This window comes from Zootoca vivipara, chromosome 11 (assembly GCF_963506605.1).
Source record: "Zootoca vivipara chromosome 11, rZooViv1.1, whole genome shotgun sequence".
Classification (NCBI taxonomy): Eukaryota; Metazoa; Chordata; class Lepidosauria; order Squamata; family Lacertidae; genus Zootoca; species Zootoca vivipara.
In genome coordinates, this window is record NC_083286.1 from 2,673,741 (window position 1) to 2,694,276 (window position 20,536).

Consider the following 20,536-nt stretch of genomic DNA (forward strand, 5'->3'; position numbering starts at 1 on the left):
GGAGATCAGAGTTAACAGCCTGTCTTTACAAAGAGAGCTTTATTAGTATGTTTTAAAAAGAAAGGCTTGCCAGAACTGTGAATTGAAAGAATTGTTTTGAGTTTTGTTCCCTTTTATTCTTTACAGATAAATTTGGCCAGAGGGCATTTGTGGGTAAAGTGTGCATGGACATCAATGAGAGTTTTGAACAGTACAAGGAGACCACCAGTGAATCAGTCAAGGAGACGGAAAGGTAAAATGCTTTCTTCATGTACAAATTAGCATATTTTTCTAAAAGTAATGAAATAGGGAAAACATAGAATCTAAAAGTTAAATAGAAGGCTTGATTAAAACATAAATATTGAGCTGTACTATGACCACAGAATCCAAGTATCCTGCTACAGCTAATTTTATAGAGCCAGTGTGGTGTAGTGGTTAAGAGTGGTAGACTCGTAATCTGGGGGACCGGGTTCGCGTCTCCGCTCCTCCACATGCAGCTGCTGGGTGAACTTGGGCTAGAAGTCTCTCAGCCCCACCCACCTCACAGGGTGTCTGTTGTGGGGGAGGAAGGGAAAGGAGAATGTTAGCCGCTTTGAGACTCCTTCGGGTAGTAATAAAGCAGGATATGAAATCCAAACTCTTCTTATAACCATGTTACATTCTTAAGAATACTTACCCTTGAAGTAAACCAACCGAGACACATTTCTTCTTGAATAATTTTTTAATGCACTTGTAATTTTTTTAAGCATAAGGTGTCTATTTCTGTCTTCCATGTTTCTAACAGCTTACTATATATCAGTCAGTCAGTCAAGTTTATTGCTTATAGCCAAAGGCTGCTGCAATGTATACAATGTCATTAAATAAAATATATACTAGTTTGATTGTTGTTGTTTAGTCATATAGTCATGTCCGACTTCATGACCCCATGGACCATAGCACGCCAGGCACTCCTGTCTTCCACTGCCTCCCGCAGTTTGGTCAAACTCATGTTCGTAGCTTCGAGAACACTGTCCAACCATCTCATCCTCTGTCGTCCCCTTCTCCTTGTGCCCTCAATCTTTCCCAACATCAGGGTCTTTTCCAGGGAGTCTTATCTTCTCATGAGGTGGCCAAAGTATTGGAGCCTCAGCTTCAGGATCTGTCCTTCCAGTGAGCACTCAGGGCTGTTTTCCTTAACAATGGATAGGTTTGATCTTCTTGCAGTCCATGGGACTCTCAAGAGTCTCCTCCAGCACCATAATTCAAAAGCATCAATTCTTCAGCAATCAGCCTTCTTTATGGTCCAGCTCTCACTTCCATACATCACTACTGGGAAAACCATAGCTTTAACTATATGGACCTTTGTCGGCAAGGTGATGTCTCTGCTTTTTAAGCTAGTTTGATACAAAAACTTAAAACATTTACATTGTCAAAACATGACCTAATCTGCACAAAGCTATAGAAACTCCTTAAAATACAAATTGAAACATTAGACAATAAAATTTATAAGCTAAAATCAATATTAAATTATTTAATATAAAAAGTAATATTAAATAATACAATATACAATTATGTACAAAGTTTAGTGAGAAAGATACAGCTTGGTGTAGGTAGGGTCAAATAAATTCAACTCCTTTACAGTTACTAGCTATATTGGCTATATAATTTTTTCTAATTTTCCTGGCGACAGTTGCAAAAGTGCTACACGCCAGGTCACATACTTATCAATGTCTGCAAGGAGATATAGAATCATTTCAGCAGGATTCTGGCCAGGGGACCTTATCATTATAGGTGTCAAAAACCGTTCTCTTGCTTCAATATATAAGGGGCAGCGCAAGATATAATGTGTAAGGTTTAGGGCATCCCCTAATACAATCACGATCAGTTACTGGTATGCCTCTATGTTTCCCATCTCTATAAGCAGAGTTTATTGTATTTAATCATAGCTCTGTAAAAGCTTTCCGGAGTTGTACAAAAGTCAATTCATTGAAGTAAGACATATGTTCATGGGTCTCTCTAAGTTTAAAATATAATGGAGCGTATGTGGATGAATACATGGAATTTAAGTCATTTTTAGTAGCCACTGTCCTTATGGTACGTTTTTTTAAAAAATTCTGAGCATGTAGGGAAAGTTATTTAAGCTTGGTCATTGAGAAATCATATTTGCCCATCAGTTGTGCAGCATGATGTACCCAGTTTTTGATGGGTAATCCATTCACGAGCTCAATCAGGCATTTTTTGGGTAACCTATTGTTGGCCATCTGTTGAACTCGGAACCAGTAGCAGAGGATTCTTTTATCTATTTGGCTCTCTATGCTCAGCATGCGAGTTTCCAGCCTAACTATGGCAGTATCTATCTTATTGTTCATACTTTTGTTTGATTGTTGCTGAAATCTAAGGTGTGATTCCTCCTTGCCCCTATCACAGCCCCTTGTGCCCAACTGTTCTATTAAAGAAAAAAGAAAAAGGGCAGACTATTATGATAACTGAAAAAAGGAATCATAGGATTGTAGAGTTGGAAGGTACCCCAAGGGCAATCTAGTCCAACCCTCTGCAATGCAGGAATCACAGACAGATAGGGGTCACAGAAAGAACTTCTCTATCGTGTTTAGCTTTATTCTAAAAGTGTTGGCTAACCAAAGTTTAAATGCACATTGTTAAACATCTTAGCTGAATCTAGCAATAAAGTGCAGAAGTGTTTTATGTGTATGTTTGAGAGACCCGATACCAATGTACACCAATGGCTCCTTGAAATTTCTTCATGTCTATGCAGGCACTACCATGCACAGGAGCCTGTTCCTAGTGCACACATTTAGGATGACTTTTAGTGGCATCCACTATATCCTGACATGTGGCTGATAAGGAACCTGGTTTCTTACCTGCATCAAGGACTTACAGCTGCTACAACATGTGCGGTACTTGTGTGTGAATCACCCACAGTATCAAAGAAAAATTGCAGCTAATGTTGCTTATTTAGTTAATTAACCTATCTTCATAATCCTTCAAGGAAATTCTCATTTTATCTACATACTTTAAAAGAAAATAAAACTTATTTAAAGGAGATGCAGGGGAGGTAGACAGTATCAGGAAATGAATGAAAAACAGATCTTAAATTAGAGCTTAATTTTTGTGTGGACATAACTATTGTAAATGAAACATCAATTTTGCCATCTAAAAATAAGGCAATAAAAATAGAATTCATTCAGGTTTGTGATACACAGCCAAAATTAAGTTTTTACTTTTTAAAAGAAAAATACTGCCATTGTAGTATATAATCATGTTTTCACTTCATTTCACATGTTATCTATTTAGTTGTCACAGGAAGCATAGTAATGACCACTTGTCTGCTGTTAATTACCAACAGCTTGTGTAGATTTGAGATAAAAATCCTTAGCTGCTGTACATTTGTACAGTCCTATTAACCCCACTGAAAAAGTGATGATTTACTGTGTGATCATATTGTCAAACGATCCATATGAAAATATATTTCTTTTGTACACATAATGGGGTGTACCCTGCATGTGGGGGCTGAATAATGAGGCGAATTGGGTTGATGTGTAATCCACTCTGGAGGGACTCAATGTTTCTGTAAAATTCATCCACTTTGGCTGAAGGGAAAGGGAGTTGTAACCATTTTAAAATACACCATTATAGTGATTGGGGACCACAGAACTTTGTTTTATATAGAGATGCTCATAACCCAGAATACAAATCAAAGCAGAGAGGACACACAGCAATTCAGAAACAGATCAGAACTTTATTAAAATGCACAGATACAAGGTACACCCCTAATACAGAAACACAGAGGGACTGACATGCACAAATATAATGCTATTTTTTAAATGGTTGTAACTTTCCCTGGGACCTCATATTAAATGATGGATAAATCTAGATGATGATGATGATGATGATAATAATAATAATAATAATAATATATTTTATAAGTATTTTAACTTCCTACCCCAATCCTTTCAGGTTTGTTAGAGGAGTACTGGAAAAGAAAGTAAGTGGAATTTCCTTTCCTTTCCCAGAACAGTAACTGGTCATGTTGTACTCCCAGGGCATGCATATTTCTATGTAAATGATAATATGTTTTCCTATGTAAAAGGTTAGACTATATGCTAGGGGTCATTAACATTTTGTGACGGGGTGAGCTCCCATTGCTTGGTCCCAGCTCCTGCCAACCTAGCAGTTCGAAAGCACGTCAAAGTGAAAGTAGATAAATAGGGACCGCTACAGCGGGAAGGTAAACGGCGTTTCCGTGTGCTGCTCTGGTTCGCCAAAAGTGGTTTAGTCATGCTGGCCACATGACCTGGAAGCTGTACGCCGGCTCCCTTGGCCAATAAAGCGAGATGAGCGCTGCAACCCCAGAGTTGGTCATGACTGGACCTAATGGTCAGAGGTCCCTTTACCTTTACTTTCTTTCTAAGAGGGATAGGAACTTGAAAGAAAGAAAGAAAGAAAGCCAGGGGAACCCTTACAGGTGCCAAGGTACCCACAGACACTGGGTTGTTGATTCTGTCAGATTTCACATCTCACCTGTGAGGGGCAAGGGGTATCGCGAAGCCCCTCCCCTCCTGAGTTCCAGCCCAGCCCAGAGCACGACTGAGAGCAGGGAAAGCTCCAGCTCAAGTGGGGAAACAGGAAGTGGGGTCCAAGGCTCTGGCAGGGTAGAAGAGCCAGCGTCCCAGGTGGGACAGGAAGGAGGAAAAAAGGGGGGCAGACCCATCCCCCCAACTCCGGAACTTCGCAGAAAGCGTCGGGGGAAGAGGATGGGGCTCCCCAAGTTGTTATGCTGGCGCAAGACGCGCCAAACGCCATTCGGAGGTTCTGATTAAAGCTGAAAAGATGTGTCTCTGTAAATAGCTCTACTTTTAGCACTGTAAATACGCAGCACCAATAAAAAGATAAAATGCAGAGCGGTGTAGAGTCGTTACTCTGAAGTAGTCCCATCCGGCCACTGTGACAGCAACCTCCGAATCTTTTTTTGGGCTACTTTGGAGTTGCCGGGATGAGCGCGCCAGAAGCGGAGAAATGGCGGCAGATCGCGGAGAAAGCCCAGCAGGACCTGCAGCAACTGGCGTTGCAGGCACAGGGGGAATTAAAGGCGGCTAAGCAAGAAACGGAGAAAGTCAAAGAGGACAGGCACAACCTTGCTGAACAGGTGAGAGCACTTCAGGAGAAAGAGCAGCAGTTAAGGGCGGTAGCCGTGGACCTCCAAAACAAGTTGGATGCAGAGAAAAACAAGGGAGGAGGGGGAGCCCAGCTCCAAGTGCTGCCAGGAAGGAGAGCAGGGACCCTAGTAAGCAAGTTCAATGGAGACCCGAGGGAATATCATGGCTTTGAGACTGAGATCGTGTATGCTCTTGAGCTGCACCATGATGAGTTCCCTGATGATGGGCACAGAGTAGCGTTTATTGTGGAACACCTTACCGGGGCAGCCAGGGAGTGGCTTAGACCGTTAATCGCGACAAAAAATCCTTGCATGAAGAATGTCAAACTATTTTTAGAGGCTTTAAAAACCATGTATGCGTCTGATAGCCATATGGACCAGACCAAAGAGGAACTGCATAATTTACGACAAAGAACAATGACAGTTCGCAAATATTGGTCAAGATTCACCATGCTGGTGCACAGACTGGGGTGGGAACTGCACTCGCCTCCGATGGAAGCGGCGTTCTACCTGGGGTTGAATGAGGATGTGAAAGATGAGCTCTCGAGAGGTCCAAAGCCCAGTAATATGGATCAGCTGAGCAAAGCGGCTCTGGCGGTGGGGGTGAGACAGGAATCCCGGTGGAACGACAAGCAAGCAACGCGCGCAAAGCGGGCTTGGTTCCCACGGTCGCAGGAGAAGCCACTCCCCCAACAGCCATCTCACGCCATGCCAGGGGCCAGCCAAGACCAGGAACCCATGCAAATTGATAGCGCGCGGGGGGGGGGCTTTTCAAACCCCAGCGGCGCCAAGACGCAAGGAGGGAAGAGGCGGGAATTGCTTTCTCTGCAACTCCCCTCAGCATCTCGTCAGAGACTGCCCACATCGCAGGGAATGGCAAGGAAAGGCGGGAACGGTTGTGCCCTCCCCCACTGACGCAGCACCACAGCAGGGAAACGAGACAGCCTGGCTGCAGGAGACAAGGGGCAGCAGCCAGGCGCAATCGGCAAACAACAGCCCCAACCCACCCACCCGCACAGCGAGGAACAGTGCCAGCCCACCCCCCCCCAGAGCAGGGGTGGTTCTAGAAGTGACGCTAACGCTCCCTAATGGGTATCCCCTGACGGTCCTCGCGTTAATCGATTCGGGGGCGTCGGCCAACTTCTTTTCGAGAAACTTTGCAGAAGCGCACCAGATCCAACTTCTGCAGCTGGATTTTCCCCTGCACGTCTCCACCATTGACGGCAGGGAGTTGCTGGGAGGGGCCATCACCCACCAGACCCCCCCCCATGAGAATGACGGTGGGGCGACACTCAGAGACACTGGCATTCAACGTCACCACCATCTCAGACCCCCCCATCGTCTTGGGCATGAGCTGGCTGGCGCGCCATGACCCCTCCATCAGTTGGCACCAGAGATGCATCACGTTTGGCTCAGACTATTGTCTGGAGCATTGCATGCAGCACCAACCAGGGGAGGGGCCTCCAATAGCCACGGTGGCCACCATGCACGTCAAGGGGGGTGAGGCGATACCCAAGCCGTACTGGGACCTGCAGGAGGTCTTCAGTGAAGCGGAATCCGACCACCTGCCCCCGCACAGGTCGTTTGACTGCCAGATCAACCTGGTGCCGGGGGCCACACTACCCCCAGCCAAGCTGTACTCCATGTCAGATCAGGAGCTGGAGGATCTGCGTGCGTTTATAGACAAGAACCTCAAGAGGGGGTTCATCAGAGAAAGCAAGGCAGCAGGGGGCAGCCCGGTCTTCTGGGTGGACAAGAAAGACACGCAACACCGCCGTCTGGTGGTGGATTTCAGGCGCCTGAACAACATGACAGAACCGGTGGCTTTCCCAATGCCCAGAGTGGACGATCTGCTGACAGCGGCACGCAGGGGCAAGATCTTCACCAAGCTCGACCTGAGGGGGGCGTACAACTTGATCAGGATCCGGGAAGGCGATGAGTGGAAGACCACGATGTTCACGCCTCTGGGCTCTTTTGAATATCTGGTGATGCCCTTCGGTTTGCAAGGGGGCTCAGCATGCTTCCAGGCCTTCATGCACCACGTCCTGGGGTCCCTCCTCTTCAAGAAATGCCTGGTCTTCCTGGATGACATCCTTATTTACTCCAATGACCCAGAGCAGCATGTGAAGGATGTCAGGGAGGTGTTGCAGCGCCTGAAGGAGCACCACCTGTATGTGAAGCTGGAGAAGTGTAAGTTTCACACCAAAGAGGTGGACTTCCTGGGCTACAAACTGTCAGACAAGGGGCTAGCGATGGACAAGGACAAGGTGCAGGCCATCCTGGACTGGCACAGCCCCAGGACGCGCAAGGATGCCCAACGCCTACTAGGCTTCGCCAACTTCTACAGGAAGTTCATCAAGAACTTCTCTCGCGTTACGGCTCCCATCACGGACTGCCTGAGAGGCAAGCAGAAGTTCAGGTGGACACAGGAAGCGCAAGCAGCGTTCGAAAGCCTCAAGAGGGTGTTCGCTTCCGACCAGAACCTGTTCCACGTGGTGCAGGATGCGCCCCTACGCGTTGAGACCGATGCTTCAGACAGAGCTTTGGGAGCAATCCTGTTGCAACTGGATGCCAACAGAGAGTGGAGACCCTGTGCCTTTTTCTCTAGAAAGCTGACACAGCCAGAACGCAACTACACGGTGTTTGATAAGGAACTTCTCGCGATCCACGCTGCGTTCCAGCATTGGAGACACTTCCTAGTGGGCGCCAAGCACCCCATTCAGGTGTGCACGGACCACAAGAACCTGGAGTTCTGGAGAACGGCCAGGGTGCTCAACCAGCGGCAGATACGGTGGGCAGAGTTCTTCTCGCACTTCTACTTCTCCATCCACTACATACCGGGGGAGCAGAACGTCAGGGCGGATGCCCTCTCCCGCAAGCCGGAATACATGGAGGAGGAGTTGCCACCAGCACCCCGGCACATTTTCCCCCAGTCCGCATGGGCCTGCGGAGCAGCAGTGGTAAGCGAGGCAGAACTCACAGCACTGACGGCAGCGGATGAATTTGCCAACCGCATCTTCAGAGAACTGAGAGGGGGGGAGCAGGCAAAAGACTTTGCAGCACGCAGGGGGCTGCTTTTCTACAAGGGTGCACTGTACCTGCCCACCACCCAGCTTAGACGTACGGTCCTCAAGCAGATGCACGACAACCCGACGGCGGGTCATTTTGGAAGGGACAAAACCACTCACCTAGTCATGAGACACTTCTGGTGGCCAGGGGTGCGGGAAGATGTTCGGGACTATGTACGGGGCTGTGACACCTGCCAGCGAGCAAAGGTAGTCAGAGCAGCACCAGCAGGGTTGCTGGAGCCATTAGCCACCCCGCACAGGCCGTGGGAAGTAGTGTCAATGGACTTCATCACAGACCTGCCGTCGTCCAGGGGCAAGACCGCAGTGTTGGTGGTGGTGGAACTTATGTCCAAAATGTGCCATTTTATACCGTGTGCCAGGGCGGTCTCTGCAGAAGAGACAGCCAAACTGTTTGTTGACCACGTATTCAGATTGCATGGATTAACTTTAAGAGTTATTTCGGATCGTGGCCGCCAATTTGTTTCCAGGTTCTGGAGGCGGCTCATGAACCTCCTGCAGGTGGAGGTCAGCTTGTCGACGGCTTGGCACCCGCAGACCAATGGACAGGCGGAGAGGGTCAACGCCATTCTGCAGCAGTACCTGAGATGCTACGTCAGCCAGAGGCAAACGGACTGGGTGGATCGCCTGCCACTGGCAGAATTTGCCTACAACAATGCGGTGCACGTCTCCACAGGGGTGTCGCCCTTTAAGGCCAACTACGGGCGCGACCTCAGATCTTTCCCGGAGAGGGAGGGGGAGGAGGAGGAGGAGGGCCCGCAGGCAGAGGATTGGGCAGAGGAGCTGGAGACGGTGCACCAGCAGCTCAGAGAACACTTGGAGAGGGCCAAGGAAGCGTACAAGAAGGGGGCAGATCGCCACAGGCGACCGGGGGAGGTCATCAGGGTGGGGGACAAGGTTTGGTTGTCCTCGGAGGGCCTTCCCACCAGAGGGAGGTGCAAGAAGCTGGCACCCAGAAGGTTGGGCCCCTTCACGGTCACGCAGCAGGTAAACCCGGTGGCATACAGGCTGGCACTGCCAGAGGACATGAGGGTGCACCCAGTGTTTCATAGATCGCTGCTGTCTCCGTACAGGGAAAGTAGCAGGTTCCGAGGCAGCGCACAGACCCCCGAGGGAGGGGGGGAGAGAGGAGGCAGGGAGCCACTCAATGAAGCAACGGCCATCCTTGATTCACGAAGGGGGGTGAGGGGCCTGGAGTACCTTATGGCATGGGAGGACGCCCCGCTATCCCAAAATGAATGGGTCCCAGCCACCCAGATACAGGAGGAATTCTTAGTGGAAGAATTCCACGCCCTCTTCCCACACAGGCCCAAGCCCTGGCACATGGAAAGGGAGGGGGAGGAGGAGGAAGCACAGGAGGGGGAAAGCAGTTCACCATGGAGATGGGAAGCAGAGTTTGAGGACACGGAGGAGGAGATGTGGGTATCTCCGAGGTCCACTCAGTCAGGAGAAGAGGTGGACTGGCAGCAGATTTTCACCCCCACCAGCTCTGAGGCCACGGACTTTTTGGGCTTTCCCTCTTCCCAGGAGGAAGGAGGGGGCCAAGGGAACTGGGGGGAGGTGTTCACACCAACCGGCTCGGACAGCACGGAGTTTTTAGGCTTTCAGTCACCACCGACACCCGTGCAGCCTCTCGGGAGGGAGGAAGGGGGGCCTGGGAGGGGGATGGATGTGAGGGGCAAGGGGTATCGCGAAGCCCCTCCCCTCCTGAGTTCCAGCCCAGCCCAGAGCACGACTGAGAGCAGGGAAAGCTCCAGCTCAAGTGGGGAAACAGGAAGTGGGGTCCAAGGCTCTGGCAGGGTAGAAGAGCCAGCGTCCCAGGTGGGACAGGAAGGAGGAAAAAAGGGGGGCAGACCCATCCCCCCAACTCCGGAACTTCGCAGAAAGCGTCGGGGGAAGAGGATGGGGCTCCCCAAGTTGTTATGCTGGCGCAAGACGCGCCAAACGCCATTCGGAGGTTCTGATGAAAGCTGAAAAGATGTGTCTCTGTAAATAGCTCTACTTTTAGCACTGTAAATACGCAGCACCAATAAAAAGATAAAATGTAGAGCGGTGTAGAGTCGTTACTCTGAAGTAGTCCCATCCGGCCACTGTGACATCACCCTTGAGCTGAACTAGACATGATGGAGGCAGACCCATCTATGTGATCTGTCCCAATCATTTGAAACGGAGAGCGATACAGTGATACCTCAGTTTTTTATCATCTTCATTGACGAACGTTTTGGAACTTGAACGCCGAAACCCCAGAAGTAAATGCTTCCATTTTCAAATGCGCCTCAGAAGTCAAACAGCTTCTGCTGAGGTACCACTGTGTTTTTCTCATTTTTTTCCTGTAAATTTGCAGACCACCCTTTGTGCCTTGGTTTTCGAACGTTTCAGAAGTCAAACAGTTTTCTGGAACGGATTACGTTAAAAAACTGAGGTTTCACTCATTGCCATTCCTGGAGCCAGCGGGGTATGTGAAGTCAGAGAGACTGCAAGGAGCTAAGCCATATGTGGATCACGTTCCTTGTAAAGAATGATGGGTTATACCCTGAATTTGCACATACTGAATACTTTGTGCTTGCTAAGTGATGTCACTGTTTAGCTATCTGAAATTGTGGTTTAGCCACAACAGAACAGAAACTGTGTGCCTTGGAAAAAAGTAATCTGTACAGGCTCAATTTGTTTCCATTTTTAATAATTTGTCTAAGAAACAAGCTAAGAATAGGTATATTTAACATGCACAAATGTTTATTGCCTATCTTTGACATTTTCCCCAGTATCCAAGGGTTCACCCCATAGTAACACCCCGCTTTGGACCATCCTGTACAGAGGAACTGCTTAATAGCCTTGGCAAGCTGGCAAAGATTCATGACCTTCATGTGCAGGTAAGTTTTTTGTCATCATATTTAGTGAAAACTCATCCATGCAGTAATTTCAAATGACATCTTTTTGGGCTATCCCCCCCCCCAAAGAAAAAGCTTAATAACTTTTGTGTTCATATTTTTACTTCTTGAAATATGGCAACCCTACTGTAGCTTAGGAAACACCAACTCTGTTTAGGCCACCAGCCCTGACCTGATGTTAGGCCCTGCGGTCATGATATATACGGTACATGGGAAATGGAAAACCCAGTGCAATTTTTTTCATGCTCATGCTCACACTGAGTAATCCTTCTTATGGCAAGAGATCTGCCCAGGGGAGTTGAAGAGTTAGCTGTCTAAGAAGGCTTAGTTTTTGCTCCACATGTGCACAAACTTTAAATCAGGAAACAGCAAGCTTTGTATTTAGAATATTTTGAATGTAATTTCCATGAGACTGTCCCTTACAATGTCCTTCATTTGTCTGACTGTAGAATCAAATGTACTTAAATAGGAATGGGAGCCATGTGATAACTATTTCATTATATAATAAAAGTGCAGTGTGGTTAATTATTACTGGGGGCTCAATCTGGCTTTTTGTGGGGAACTTTTGCCAGCACTCTGAACAGTAATACATTGTGCTAGGAAAATAGGTTCTGTTTGCACACCTATTGCAATTTGTAATGCTGTGTGAAATGTGGTTTTTCAGGTGTCACAGACCTAATGATTAGTGTCCATGACATCATTTGTAATGATAAACACACACTTCCCATCCATTCCAACCCCATTTTATGAATATTTGAACCATTTTAGGGGATATGCATACTCCACAGAGTCCTTCCAAATGGAACAAAAGCTGCAGTTTTCTGCATGCTGTATTTGTGAGCAAGAGTGGCTTGTCTGGTGGGATGGAGCCACAGTTGCTGCTGCTTACCAAGTCAGGAAAAGGTGAGGCAGTAGCAAGTTAAGGGCTGCACAAATGCACTGACAGGAGTGCCAGATGGGATCCTGCTACAGATGCAATCCACGCAGACCTGATCTCTGTTGTGGTCAGTAAGCAGGAGAATGTTGCCACACTTCTGCCCTACTGGACGAGCCACTCCTGTCTGTGAGTAAGGCCTATTGAACACAGTGGAACTTACTTATGAGTATGCATGCACAAAATAGCACTGAAAACAAATCAAGAAGTGCTGAAAGCCAGCAATGCTAGTTCCTTCTTCCCTCTTTCCCGCCTTCCCAAATAACCTATCACTATTTTGTGAGCCTTTGACCTCTTCCCCCCTCCTTGATATTTTTTCCAAGGCTATGTGTTCCTGCCACCACACAAATCTCTCTCTAATGAGCCTCTATCTATATAGAGACACAGATACTTATATAGCTCTGTAATATATGCAGTGTGTCATTTCCTTGCAAGCTGGCTACTCCCTTGACTAGAATATCTTTATGTTTTCACCTGGGAAGATAATATGGAAGAAGGTATTCATAATTAACAGTGATGTGCTCTGTAGAATCAAAGCCATTACACACTTGTTTGGAGTGGGGAGTTATGGTGTCTTTTTGTTCAAGCTTACTATATCTTGAAATGCTGACCATTGTCTTTGAACCCCATTTCTCCTTACAGAGTCACATAAGTGAGAGTGAAGGAGAAATGAAACTCGTAGAAAAACTATTCCCTACTTATCAAAACTATACAGAGTTATATGATAAAAACAATCTTCTTACAAACAAGGTAGAGTGTTTTTACAGAATACTTAGATATGTTATTGGGGAAGATGCATTTGGTGGCGTCTGTGAGCAGACAGAGTCCTGGCTCTCTTATGGCTGCTGCTGCTGCCGCCACCCTCCATTGCGGTGACCAAGTGCTTGCCCCTGCTGCCATGCCCCAATGCCCTAAGTGCCAGAAGGAGATCTACTTTGGGAAGGGAAGCCCGCTGTCAGGGCGCTTGGCTCCTGCTCCGGGGTCCGCCCGCTCCAGCACCAGGAGGCTCTCTTCCCTGGGATCAGGGCCGCAGGCAGCCCTTCTCCCCCTCACTCCCCCCCCCAATTGGTGGGCAGCGTTGAGGCGGGAACCAGGTTTGTGAGGAGAGAGAGAGAGGGAAGCAGTAGTGAAGGGGGGGCACAAGGCCTCTCAGAGGTGAGAGACAGAGAAAGGCGTGTGTGCTCCCTTGCTCAAGGTTGGGCAATGTGAGGAGGTGTTCGATGTGTCTCCTCAGCACGGCCACTGGACTCGCCCTGCGCCTCCGCTACCCAGCTTCCCTCTCTCCCCAACGGCTCTCCTCCACCAGCTGCCTGGGCGAGACCTGGGAGGAGGGTGGCAGCGGCTGCAGGGTATCGGGTGTGTGGGTTAAGGAGAAGAGTTTGAGGCACCTCTGCCTGCTTTGCTTTGGTCACAATGCACAATAACATATCCTGAGGCCCCTTATGGGGTGGTGGTGGTGGGGAGTCACGAAGCATAATGGACACTGGCTGCTTGGAGGGGTGCTTACAACAGTGTGTGTCTCCTCTTTTTTGCTCTTTAAAATAAGGCAACCCTAGCAAATTCCCACAGATTAAAAAGTGGAGGAACACAAACAAACAAACATGTCTGCATTTGAATTAAAGCAGTGTGAATCCCCAGACAGTTTTCTTTGTGATTGTTTCCCCACAGAAGCACTCTGAAATTATAAACTTGACTTTGAGACAAACTTAGGTTTTTCAATTATACATGTGAGGGAGATTTTTCAAAGACACGCAAGGCATTTTCAGTTGCCTCTGAAAATCTTCAGGGAATATGTCTCATTTGTCTTTGAAATTCTCCCTTTGGATATGAAGATTTGCATAGCATTTTATTATCTGAATTAATGTCAATTACCAGATTGTATACACAGCATTAATCACATTAATGAGATTCAAATTTAAGCACAATGCTTCTAAATAGTCTCATTAATGATGAGGGTTTACTACCAAGAGTTCAAAGGTTTGCACATGGCCAGGGCCCTGCTGTTTTCTTTGATTATCTGAGAAACAAGCATTTCTTTCTATTATAAAGAATAACCTTCATTCAAGGTAGCATTAAACAACCACAACAAAAGCCCAATAGACTCAATTTCACTACTTTTCATTCATATTTTAGTTGTTTGGATAAAATTTACTGGGATATATGGCAGTTTACCCTGGTCATTTAAGAAGTCAGGAAAAGAAATATGAATGGTATGAACAACACATAACAGCCCATAGAAGTAGCTGTCCTGGCACATGATAACCTTTGTAAACACAGGATTTGCACCATTCCTAATTGTGTGAAGGATAATATGTTAAGTTGTGGGTAAGCATAGCAGACGACACAGCAATCTCTCCAAAGCAGCTCTTTATTTGGAAGCTAGAACTGAACTGCATTGCCGAGTTGGCCTGCTTTTATAGAGACTGGCTCAAACAATGTACCAAACATAATTCAAAGTTCCCTCCTAAAGTTCCCTCCTAAAACAACTGTCAAGGACCTGAGGACCTGAGGGAAAACTATATACACTAATACATAACATAATACATCTTATTTGGCTCTCTTGAAGAGAGCAAATGAGCTCACAGCAAAGTTATGAGGAATGAATAGAGGCAATAATTTTCATAGCACCAGGGCCCTGTCAAGGTATTGTCCTCTCTAGGTACAAGTAGAAGCAAAATGATAGTTAAAGTTGAGAATAAAATTCAAATACAAATTACACTGTTTTCGTTTTACTCTTTAGACAATAATGGCTCATGGCTGCCATCTTTCTGATGAAGAACTGCAAGTTTTTAATCTTAAAGGAGCTGCCATTGTACATTGCCCTAATTCAAACATATCGTAAGTAAAATAAGTTAATTCATTTACAGTAGGTAATACCTCATTGCTGGGATGCAGGTGGCGCTGTGGTCTAAACCACAGAGCCTTGGGCTTGCTGATCAGAAGGTTGGTGGTTCAAATCCCTGTGATGGGGTGAGCTTCCGTTACTCGGTCCCAGCTTCTGCCAACCTAGCAGTTCGAAAGCACGTCAAAGTGCAAGTAGATAAGTAGGTACTGCTCCAGTGGGAAGGTAAAAGGTGTTTCTGTGCGCTGCTCTGGTTCACCAGAAGCTGACACGGAAGCTGTACGCCGGCTCCCTCGGCCAATAAAGTGAGATGAGCGCCGCAACCCCAGAGTCGTCTGCGACTGGACCTACTGGTCAGGGGTCCCTTTACCTTTACCTTTAATACCTCATAGGGGTGTGTTTCAGATAATGCTGTGTTTCATATCTGTGTTTTAAAGTCCACCACATTTCAGTGTGGATAGCTTGAAGGTTTAGATAATTTTAACATGGGATGATGGAATTGGCACTGTACCAGCCTCTTCACAGAGAAAACAGATGTTTGCACGTACCCCTTTGAAGGGCTCAAAGCAGCCTGTTTCCAGATGTCCCCAAGGCAGAAATGAATGTGGGTGCTCTGAAGTGGCCATCTCTTTCACCAGCCCTGTGTCTGTCCCCTGACAGCTGAGGGGGCGCACATTTTTGGTGGGGCGTAACAGGGTCCACAGGGGGGTGGAGGCAGCAGGCGAGGAGCCTGTTGCAAGCGGGCTCTGTTCAGCTCCATCACGTGCCTCTACCCCAGCACCAGGGGGTGCAAAACTTGCCCTGCCCCAGGCACCAGCAACCCACACTATGCCACTGCCCAACAGTCAACCTGAGGCATGATCTGGGATTGGGATGCAGTGAAGGGAAGAGCTGTGAGAAGTTATGGGATTTTCTTATTGCTGCTTTGAAAGCTACAAGTAGAGCAGCAATCCATGAGCCCGCCTGTTTATTTGCAACATTAAATTGGGGCGGCAGGGCTTTCTCTTTGAGACAAGAAGTAAAAAGTTTCAAAAACAGATAGTTTATCTGAAACGGAGTAGCTTGGAGGAATGCTTGTTGTTGTTGTTGCTGCTGCTGCTGCATTCCTCGCTACTGGCAAGAACCATGGTGCCCTAGACCAGAACAAGACATATAATGTACCAGGGAGATACCTCTGAAAATGACACCCCAATAATATGCATATAGAGGGAACAGTCATGCTCTGCTGTGTCTTTCACATGATGCAAATTCTCCTACCACCAGCAGCCTTTAATTTACAGTACAATAAAGAAAATTCACAATGTGATAACATCACATGGTATGAGTTCCTACTAGGGATGTAAGGAAGCAAGGATTTCCACCCTGTTTTCTGTCACAATCAGCACTCTCTCCATTTGCTACAGTTTAGCTTCCAGCCAAAACTAACATTATTCATTTCTTAATTAATTGTGTAATTAATTTCAAAGCCTTTTGGTGGAAGGAAATGTCAAAAACTATGCAGAAAATAATGTAATTATTTAGATAACATTCATGGATTAAAATAAAGATAGCAAATACTGCTCATATTCACTTGTCTGATTTTTGTTCCTGGCTTGGGATGAGCATGCAAAGTGAAGCATTTTTTGCTCCCATTTCTGACAGAATTCTCTGACATCCTAGTTCCTGCACAAGTATGAATACTGCTCCTCTCTCTGCCATAACCTATGTAGGAATGCTCACCATGTGATGTGATAATATCACATCATGAATTTCCTTGACCATGCTGTTTTTTGTGGTCAACTCTGTAACCTTCAAGTTTTTGGACTACAGCTCCCATCATCCCTCACTATTGCTAAAGCTGGCCAGAGCTGATGGGAGTTGGGGTTCCTAAGCATCTGGAAGGCATTGTGTTGATTACACCTGATTCTTGCATATAACATGAAATACTCCTTTCCCCATTAATAATAATGATTTTATTTGTACCCCACCCTCCCCGGCTGGAGCCAGACTCAGGGCGGCTAACATCATAAAACTAACACAGTACAGTATACAAAGAACATAAGAGCATCATAATAATTGTACATAGAACATAATAATAAACTTCCCTTCACCGGCAGGACCTGGGGGTTGGAGTTTATGACAATTTAAAATACAGAAAGGGCAGAAGATTTATATGATCTGAAGAAAAACAACAGAATGTCTTTTATAGGAAAAAGAGAAAAGAAATACAAAAGTTATTGGAAGAAATGAAGAACTGTGAGGAGACAATAATAGATAAGGCCAGAGACCCAACTACCACACAGAAAATTAAAATCTTACAAATACAACTGGCAATTACAACTAAGAATGAAATAGAACAAAAATAAAAGCCTTAAAACAAAAGCAATTCAAACATGCTAATAAACCTGGTGAACTCCTGGCATGGCAATTATCAAAAGGAAGGAAACAAAATATCATAAACAAAGTCCTAATAGGGGACAGAATAATATTAAACTCTAAAGACATTAGAAGTGAATTTTGGGATTATTACTATATAAAAACTTTATTCTAGACTTCCCTTTATGAAAGACTTCCAATAGCATCATTTGACAACACATCGATTATTTTGTTTGTAAAGATGGCCCATTTCCCCCTTCTCCTGCTTCCCATTCAGGTTGTGCAGTGGCCTTTTAAATGCAAGGAAGGTTCTGAAGCATCGCGTGAAGCTGGGCCTCGGCACAGGTGAGCCATTGACTCCGTAGCTGCTTATTTTGGAAACACTGAAAGACTCACAGGCATCTTCATGTGGAACATCTGCTAACATAGGGCCACACTCCCCCACAGTTTGCTTATTGAATAGAGATTTTATTTTTTATAGTTTTTTATTTTTATTTATTTATTTTTTTAGATAGTAGCAGTAAAAAGAAAAAAAATTGGAGGAGAATTGGCCAACTTATAAATTATTATTAGAAAAGGTAGAAGGAAATATAAAATTAAAAGAAAAAAAGAACTACAAAAATATTTAAATGTTTGGCTCCAATATTTTCAAATTAATCAAAGATTGCAAATAGATAAGAAATTAGGTTTCGACCCACGCACTTTGTGCAAGGCCGGGACTGGAGAGGACTGGGACTGGAGAGATAAGAGCCCAAATGAAGCCAGAAGGGCTGGGGGGGGTCAACTCTGGGAAATTGGGGGGCGGGCGGAGGGATCTTCGCACCAGGGCGCTGGGTATGCTTAAGACGGCCCTGTGTATAAAGATTAAAATGTGTTGGGAGAAGATCTATATAGAATTGAAAAAAATGTTGAAATACTCTTTCAAAAAAAACAAACAAAAAACCCAGAGTTGTTTCTGCTGAGTATGTTAAATGAGGAAATCAAGGAAAAAGATAAATGCTTAATAATGTATGCAACTACATCCGCTAGGCTTCTTATTGCAAAAAGATGGAAAAGTGATGAAATTCCAAAATTAGAGAACTGGCAAATCAAATTAATAAATTATCAAAATTTGGCGAACAAAATAGGAGAAACCAAGGGGATTCCAGTGCAGAAAATTGATAAGGATTGGGGAAAATTTAATGAATATAAGAAAAAAATTGTGGAAAATGCCAATCTCTTAGCAGACAGGTGAAGGACTCAAAAAAGATAAAAAAATAAGGAATAAAGGGCATAAAAGGGTATACAAAAGAATTTGGAAACCGAAACCGAAATAGAGAACAGGCTGGAAGTCACAAAGGGTGTGTGTGTGGGGGGGTGTAGGTCCTTTTTTATACCTGCAAATGTGATTGGATGATATTTTGCTAAAAGGTATGAACCTTTTTTTCTTTTTTCTTGTTTTTGTTTGTTTTTCTTGATATCTTGATTTTTGTTACTTCTTTTTGTTCTTTTTGTTTCTTTGTATTTGGAGTTGGATATGATTTGGTATTATTTCATATGTTTTGATATGATTTGATATGATTTGTTATGTGTTTGTTATGATTTGGAATGTTTTAATGAGAAATAAAGCTCTTTTTAAAAAAATGAATAGAGATTTTAAAAGCATTTAAAGTTTAAAAAGAAACAAAACCCCTGATGGAGCGACACTCATAGTGTGTCTCTCCGTCTGTCCGCAGGCAGGAATTCTGGGTTGTAACCAAGGCTTGCTCAACAGGCTCCTGTTCATATCTGCTCCATAACATAGCTGTGCCATGCTAAGGACCCTCTGTGTGACTACCCACACACATATTTAATGGAACTCATGTTTTCACCTGAAGACTTTTCCTTCCAGGCTATGCTTTTAATTTTCTGTTCTATTTCAGATGTTGCTGGTGGCTACTCAGCCTCTATGCTTGATGCTATCAGAAAGGCAATTATGGTATCTAACATGATTCATATTAACAAAGAGGATGAAACATGCTTAACTCTCAAGGAAGTTTTCCAACTAGCAACTCTTGGAGGGAGCCAAGGTAATGAAGCTCTTCTTCTTTTACTTCTCTACCCTAGAATGCACAGCTGTCAAAATTTTGGTTTATCAAGGAGCTACTTGTGCAAAGTTAGATGCAAGACACATTTTTCCTCATATTCTAAATTGACAAGATTTCCTTCTGGCTGTCTGATAATATGAATTTCTCAAAATTTGAATTTCATATTTGATACTTGATTTTGTTCTGAATGAATTGTCCATTTTGGACTTAGGGCTTCTGCATACTCAGGCTTGAGTGCTCAGATTTGAGTGCTCAGGCTTGAGTGCTCAGTGGATGTGGGTAGCTACACCTGCAACAATTGCAAGTTGGTTGCCCTACTAGAAAACAAGGTTGCCCTTCTGGAAGAGAAGGTGCAGCAGCTTCAGGGGCGTGTATCTACGCTCCAGAGAATTAAAGAGCTGGAGCTTTTCTTGGATGCAGCAGAGCACACTGTCTGCACCAAGGAGGAGACAGGGGATCTCCCTGAGGAGGAGGTCAGTTCCCCAACACAGCAGCCAGATGTATGGAGGAACGTGACTCATAGAAGTAGAAGGCCCAGGGATCGCTCTGAGTGCTTAGAATTACACAACCGTTTTGAAGTGCTCATGGAAGACGAGAAACAGACTCCACCTGAGGATCTCTCCCTCATCACAGTTGATGAGGAATATGAAGACGAGCAACCAAGTCACTCCTCTGGGAATATGCAGGTAACCTTGGAAGGGACAGCACATGGAAGAATCCCAACCAAGCCTATGAAGAGGCGTGTAGTGGTGATTGGGGATTCCCTACTGAGGGGTACAGAAGCAGTAATCTGTGGGCCTGACAAGATGTCTCGAGAGGTGTGCTGTCTACCTGGGGCCAAGATCAAAGATGTAACAGAACGGCTGCAAGGAATCATAAAACCCACCGACAAATACCCCTTCCTTTTGGTGCATGTGGGAACCAATGACACTGCAAGCCATAGCTTACAGAAGATCAAAAATGATTATGAGGCTCTGGGCAGGAAGTTGAAGCAATTAGATGCACAAATTGTCATCTCTTCTGTCCTCCCAGTTGAACGACATGGCCCAGGGAGAGAGGGAAAAATAGGGGAAGTGAACAACTGGCTTCGCAAATGGTGCAAACAGGAACGGTTTGGATTCCTAGATCACGGTCTGCAGTTTCTTGAAGATGGACTTCTGGCAAGTGATGGACTGCACCTCACAAAAGTTGGGAGGAATGTTTTTGCCACGAAACTCAAAAACCTCATCAGGAG

At 45.5% G+C, this 20,536-nt stretch overlaps 1 protein-coding gene across 2 annotated transcripts in view; it reads left to right on the forward strand.

Moving 5' to 3' along the window:
- Positions 1-20,536, forward strand: part of GDA (guanine deaminase) — a 62,780-nt gene that overhangs the window by 24,080 nt on the left and 18,164 nt on the right. For both annotated transcript variants that reach the window (XM_060280055.1, XM_035099885.2), the window contains exons 5-11: positions 127-232; positions 3,934-3,961; positions 10,980-11,087; positions 12,682-12,789; positions 14,780-14,877; positions 17,514-17,581; positions 19,138-19,284. In XM_060280055.1, coding sequence (XP_060136038.1) covers positions 127-232; positions 3,934-3,961; positions 10,980-11,087; positions 12,682-12,789; positions 14,780-14,877; positions 17,514-17,581; positions 19,138-19,284 — 663 coding nt within the window. The remainder of the gene's footprint in view (positions 1-126; positions 233-3,933; positions 3,962-10,979; positions 11,088-12,681; positions 12,790-14,779; positions 14,878-17,513; positions 17,582-19,137; positions 19,285-20,536) is intronic.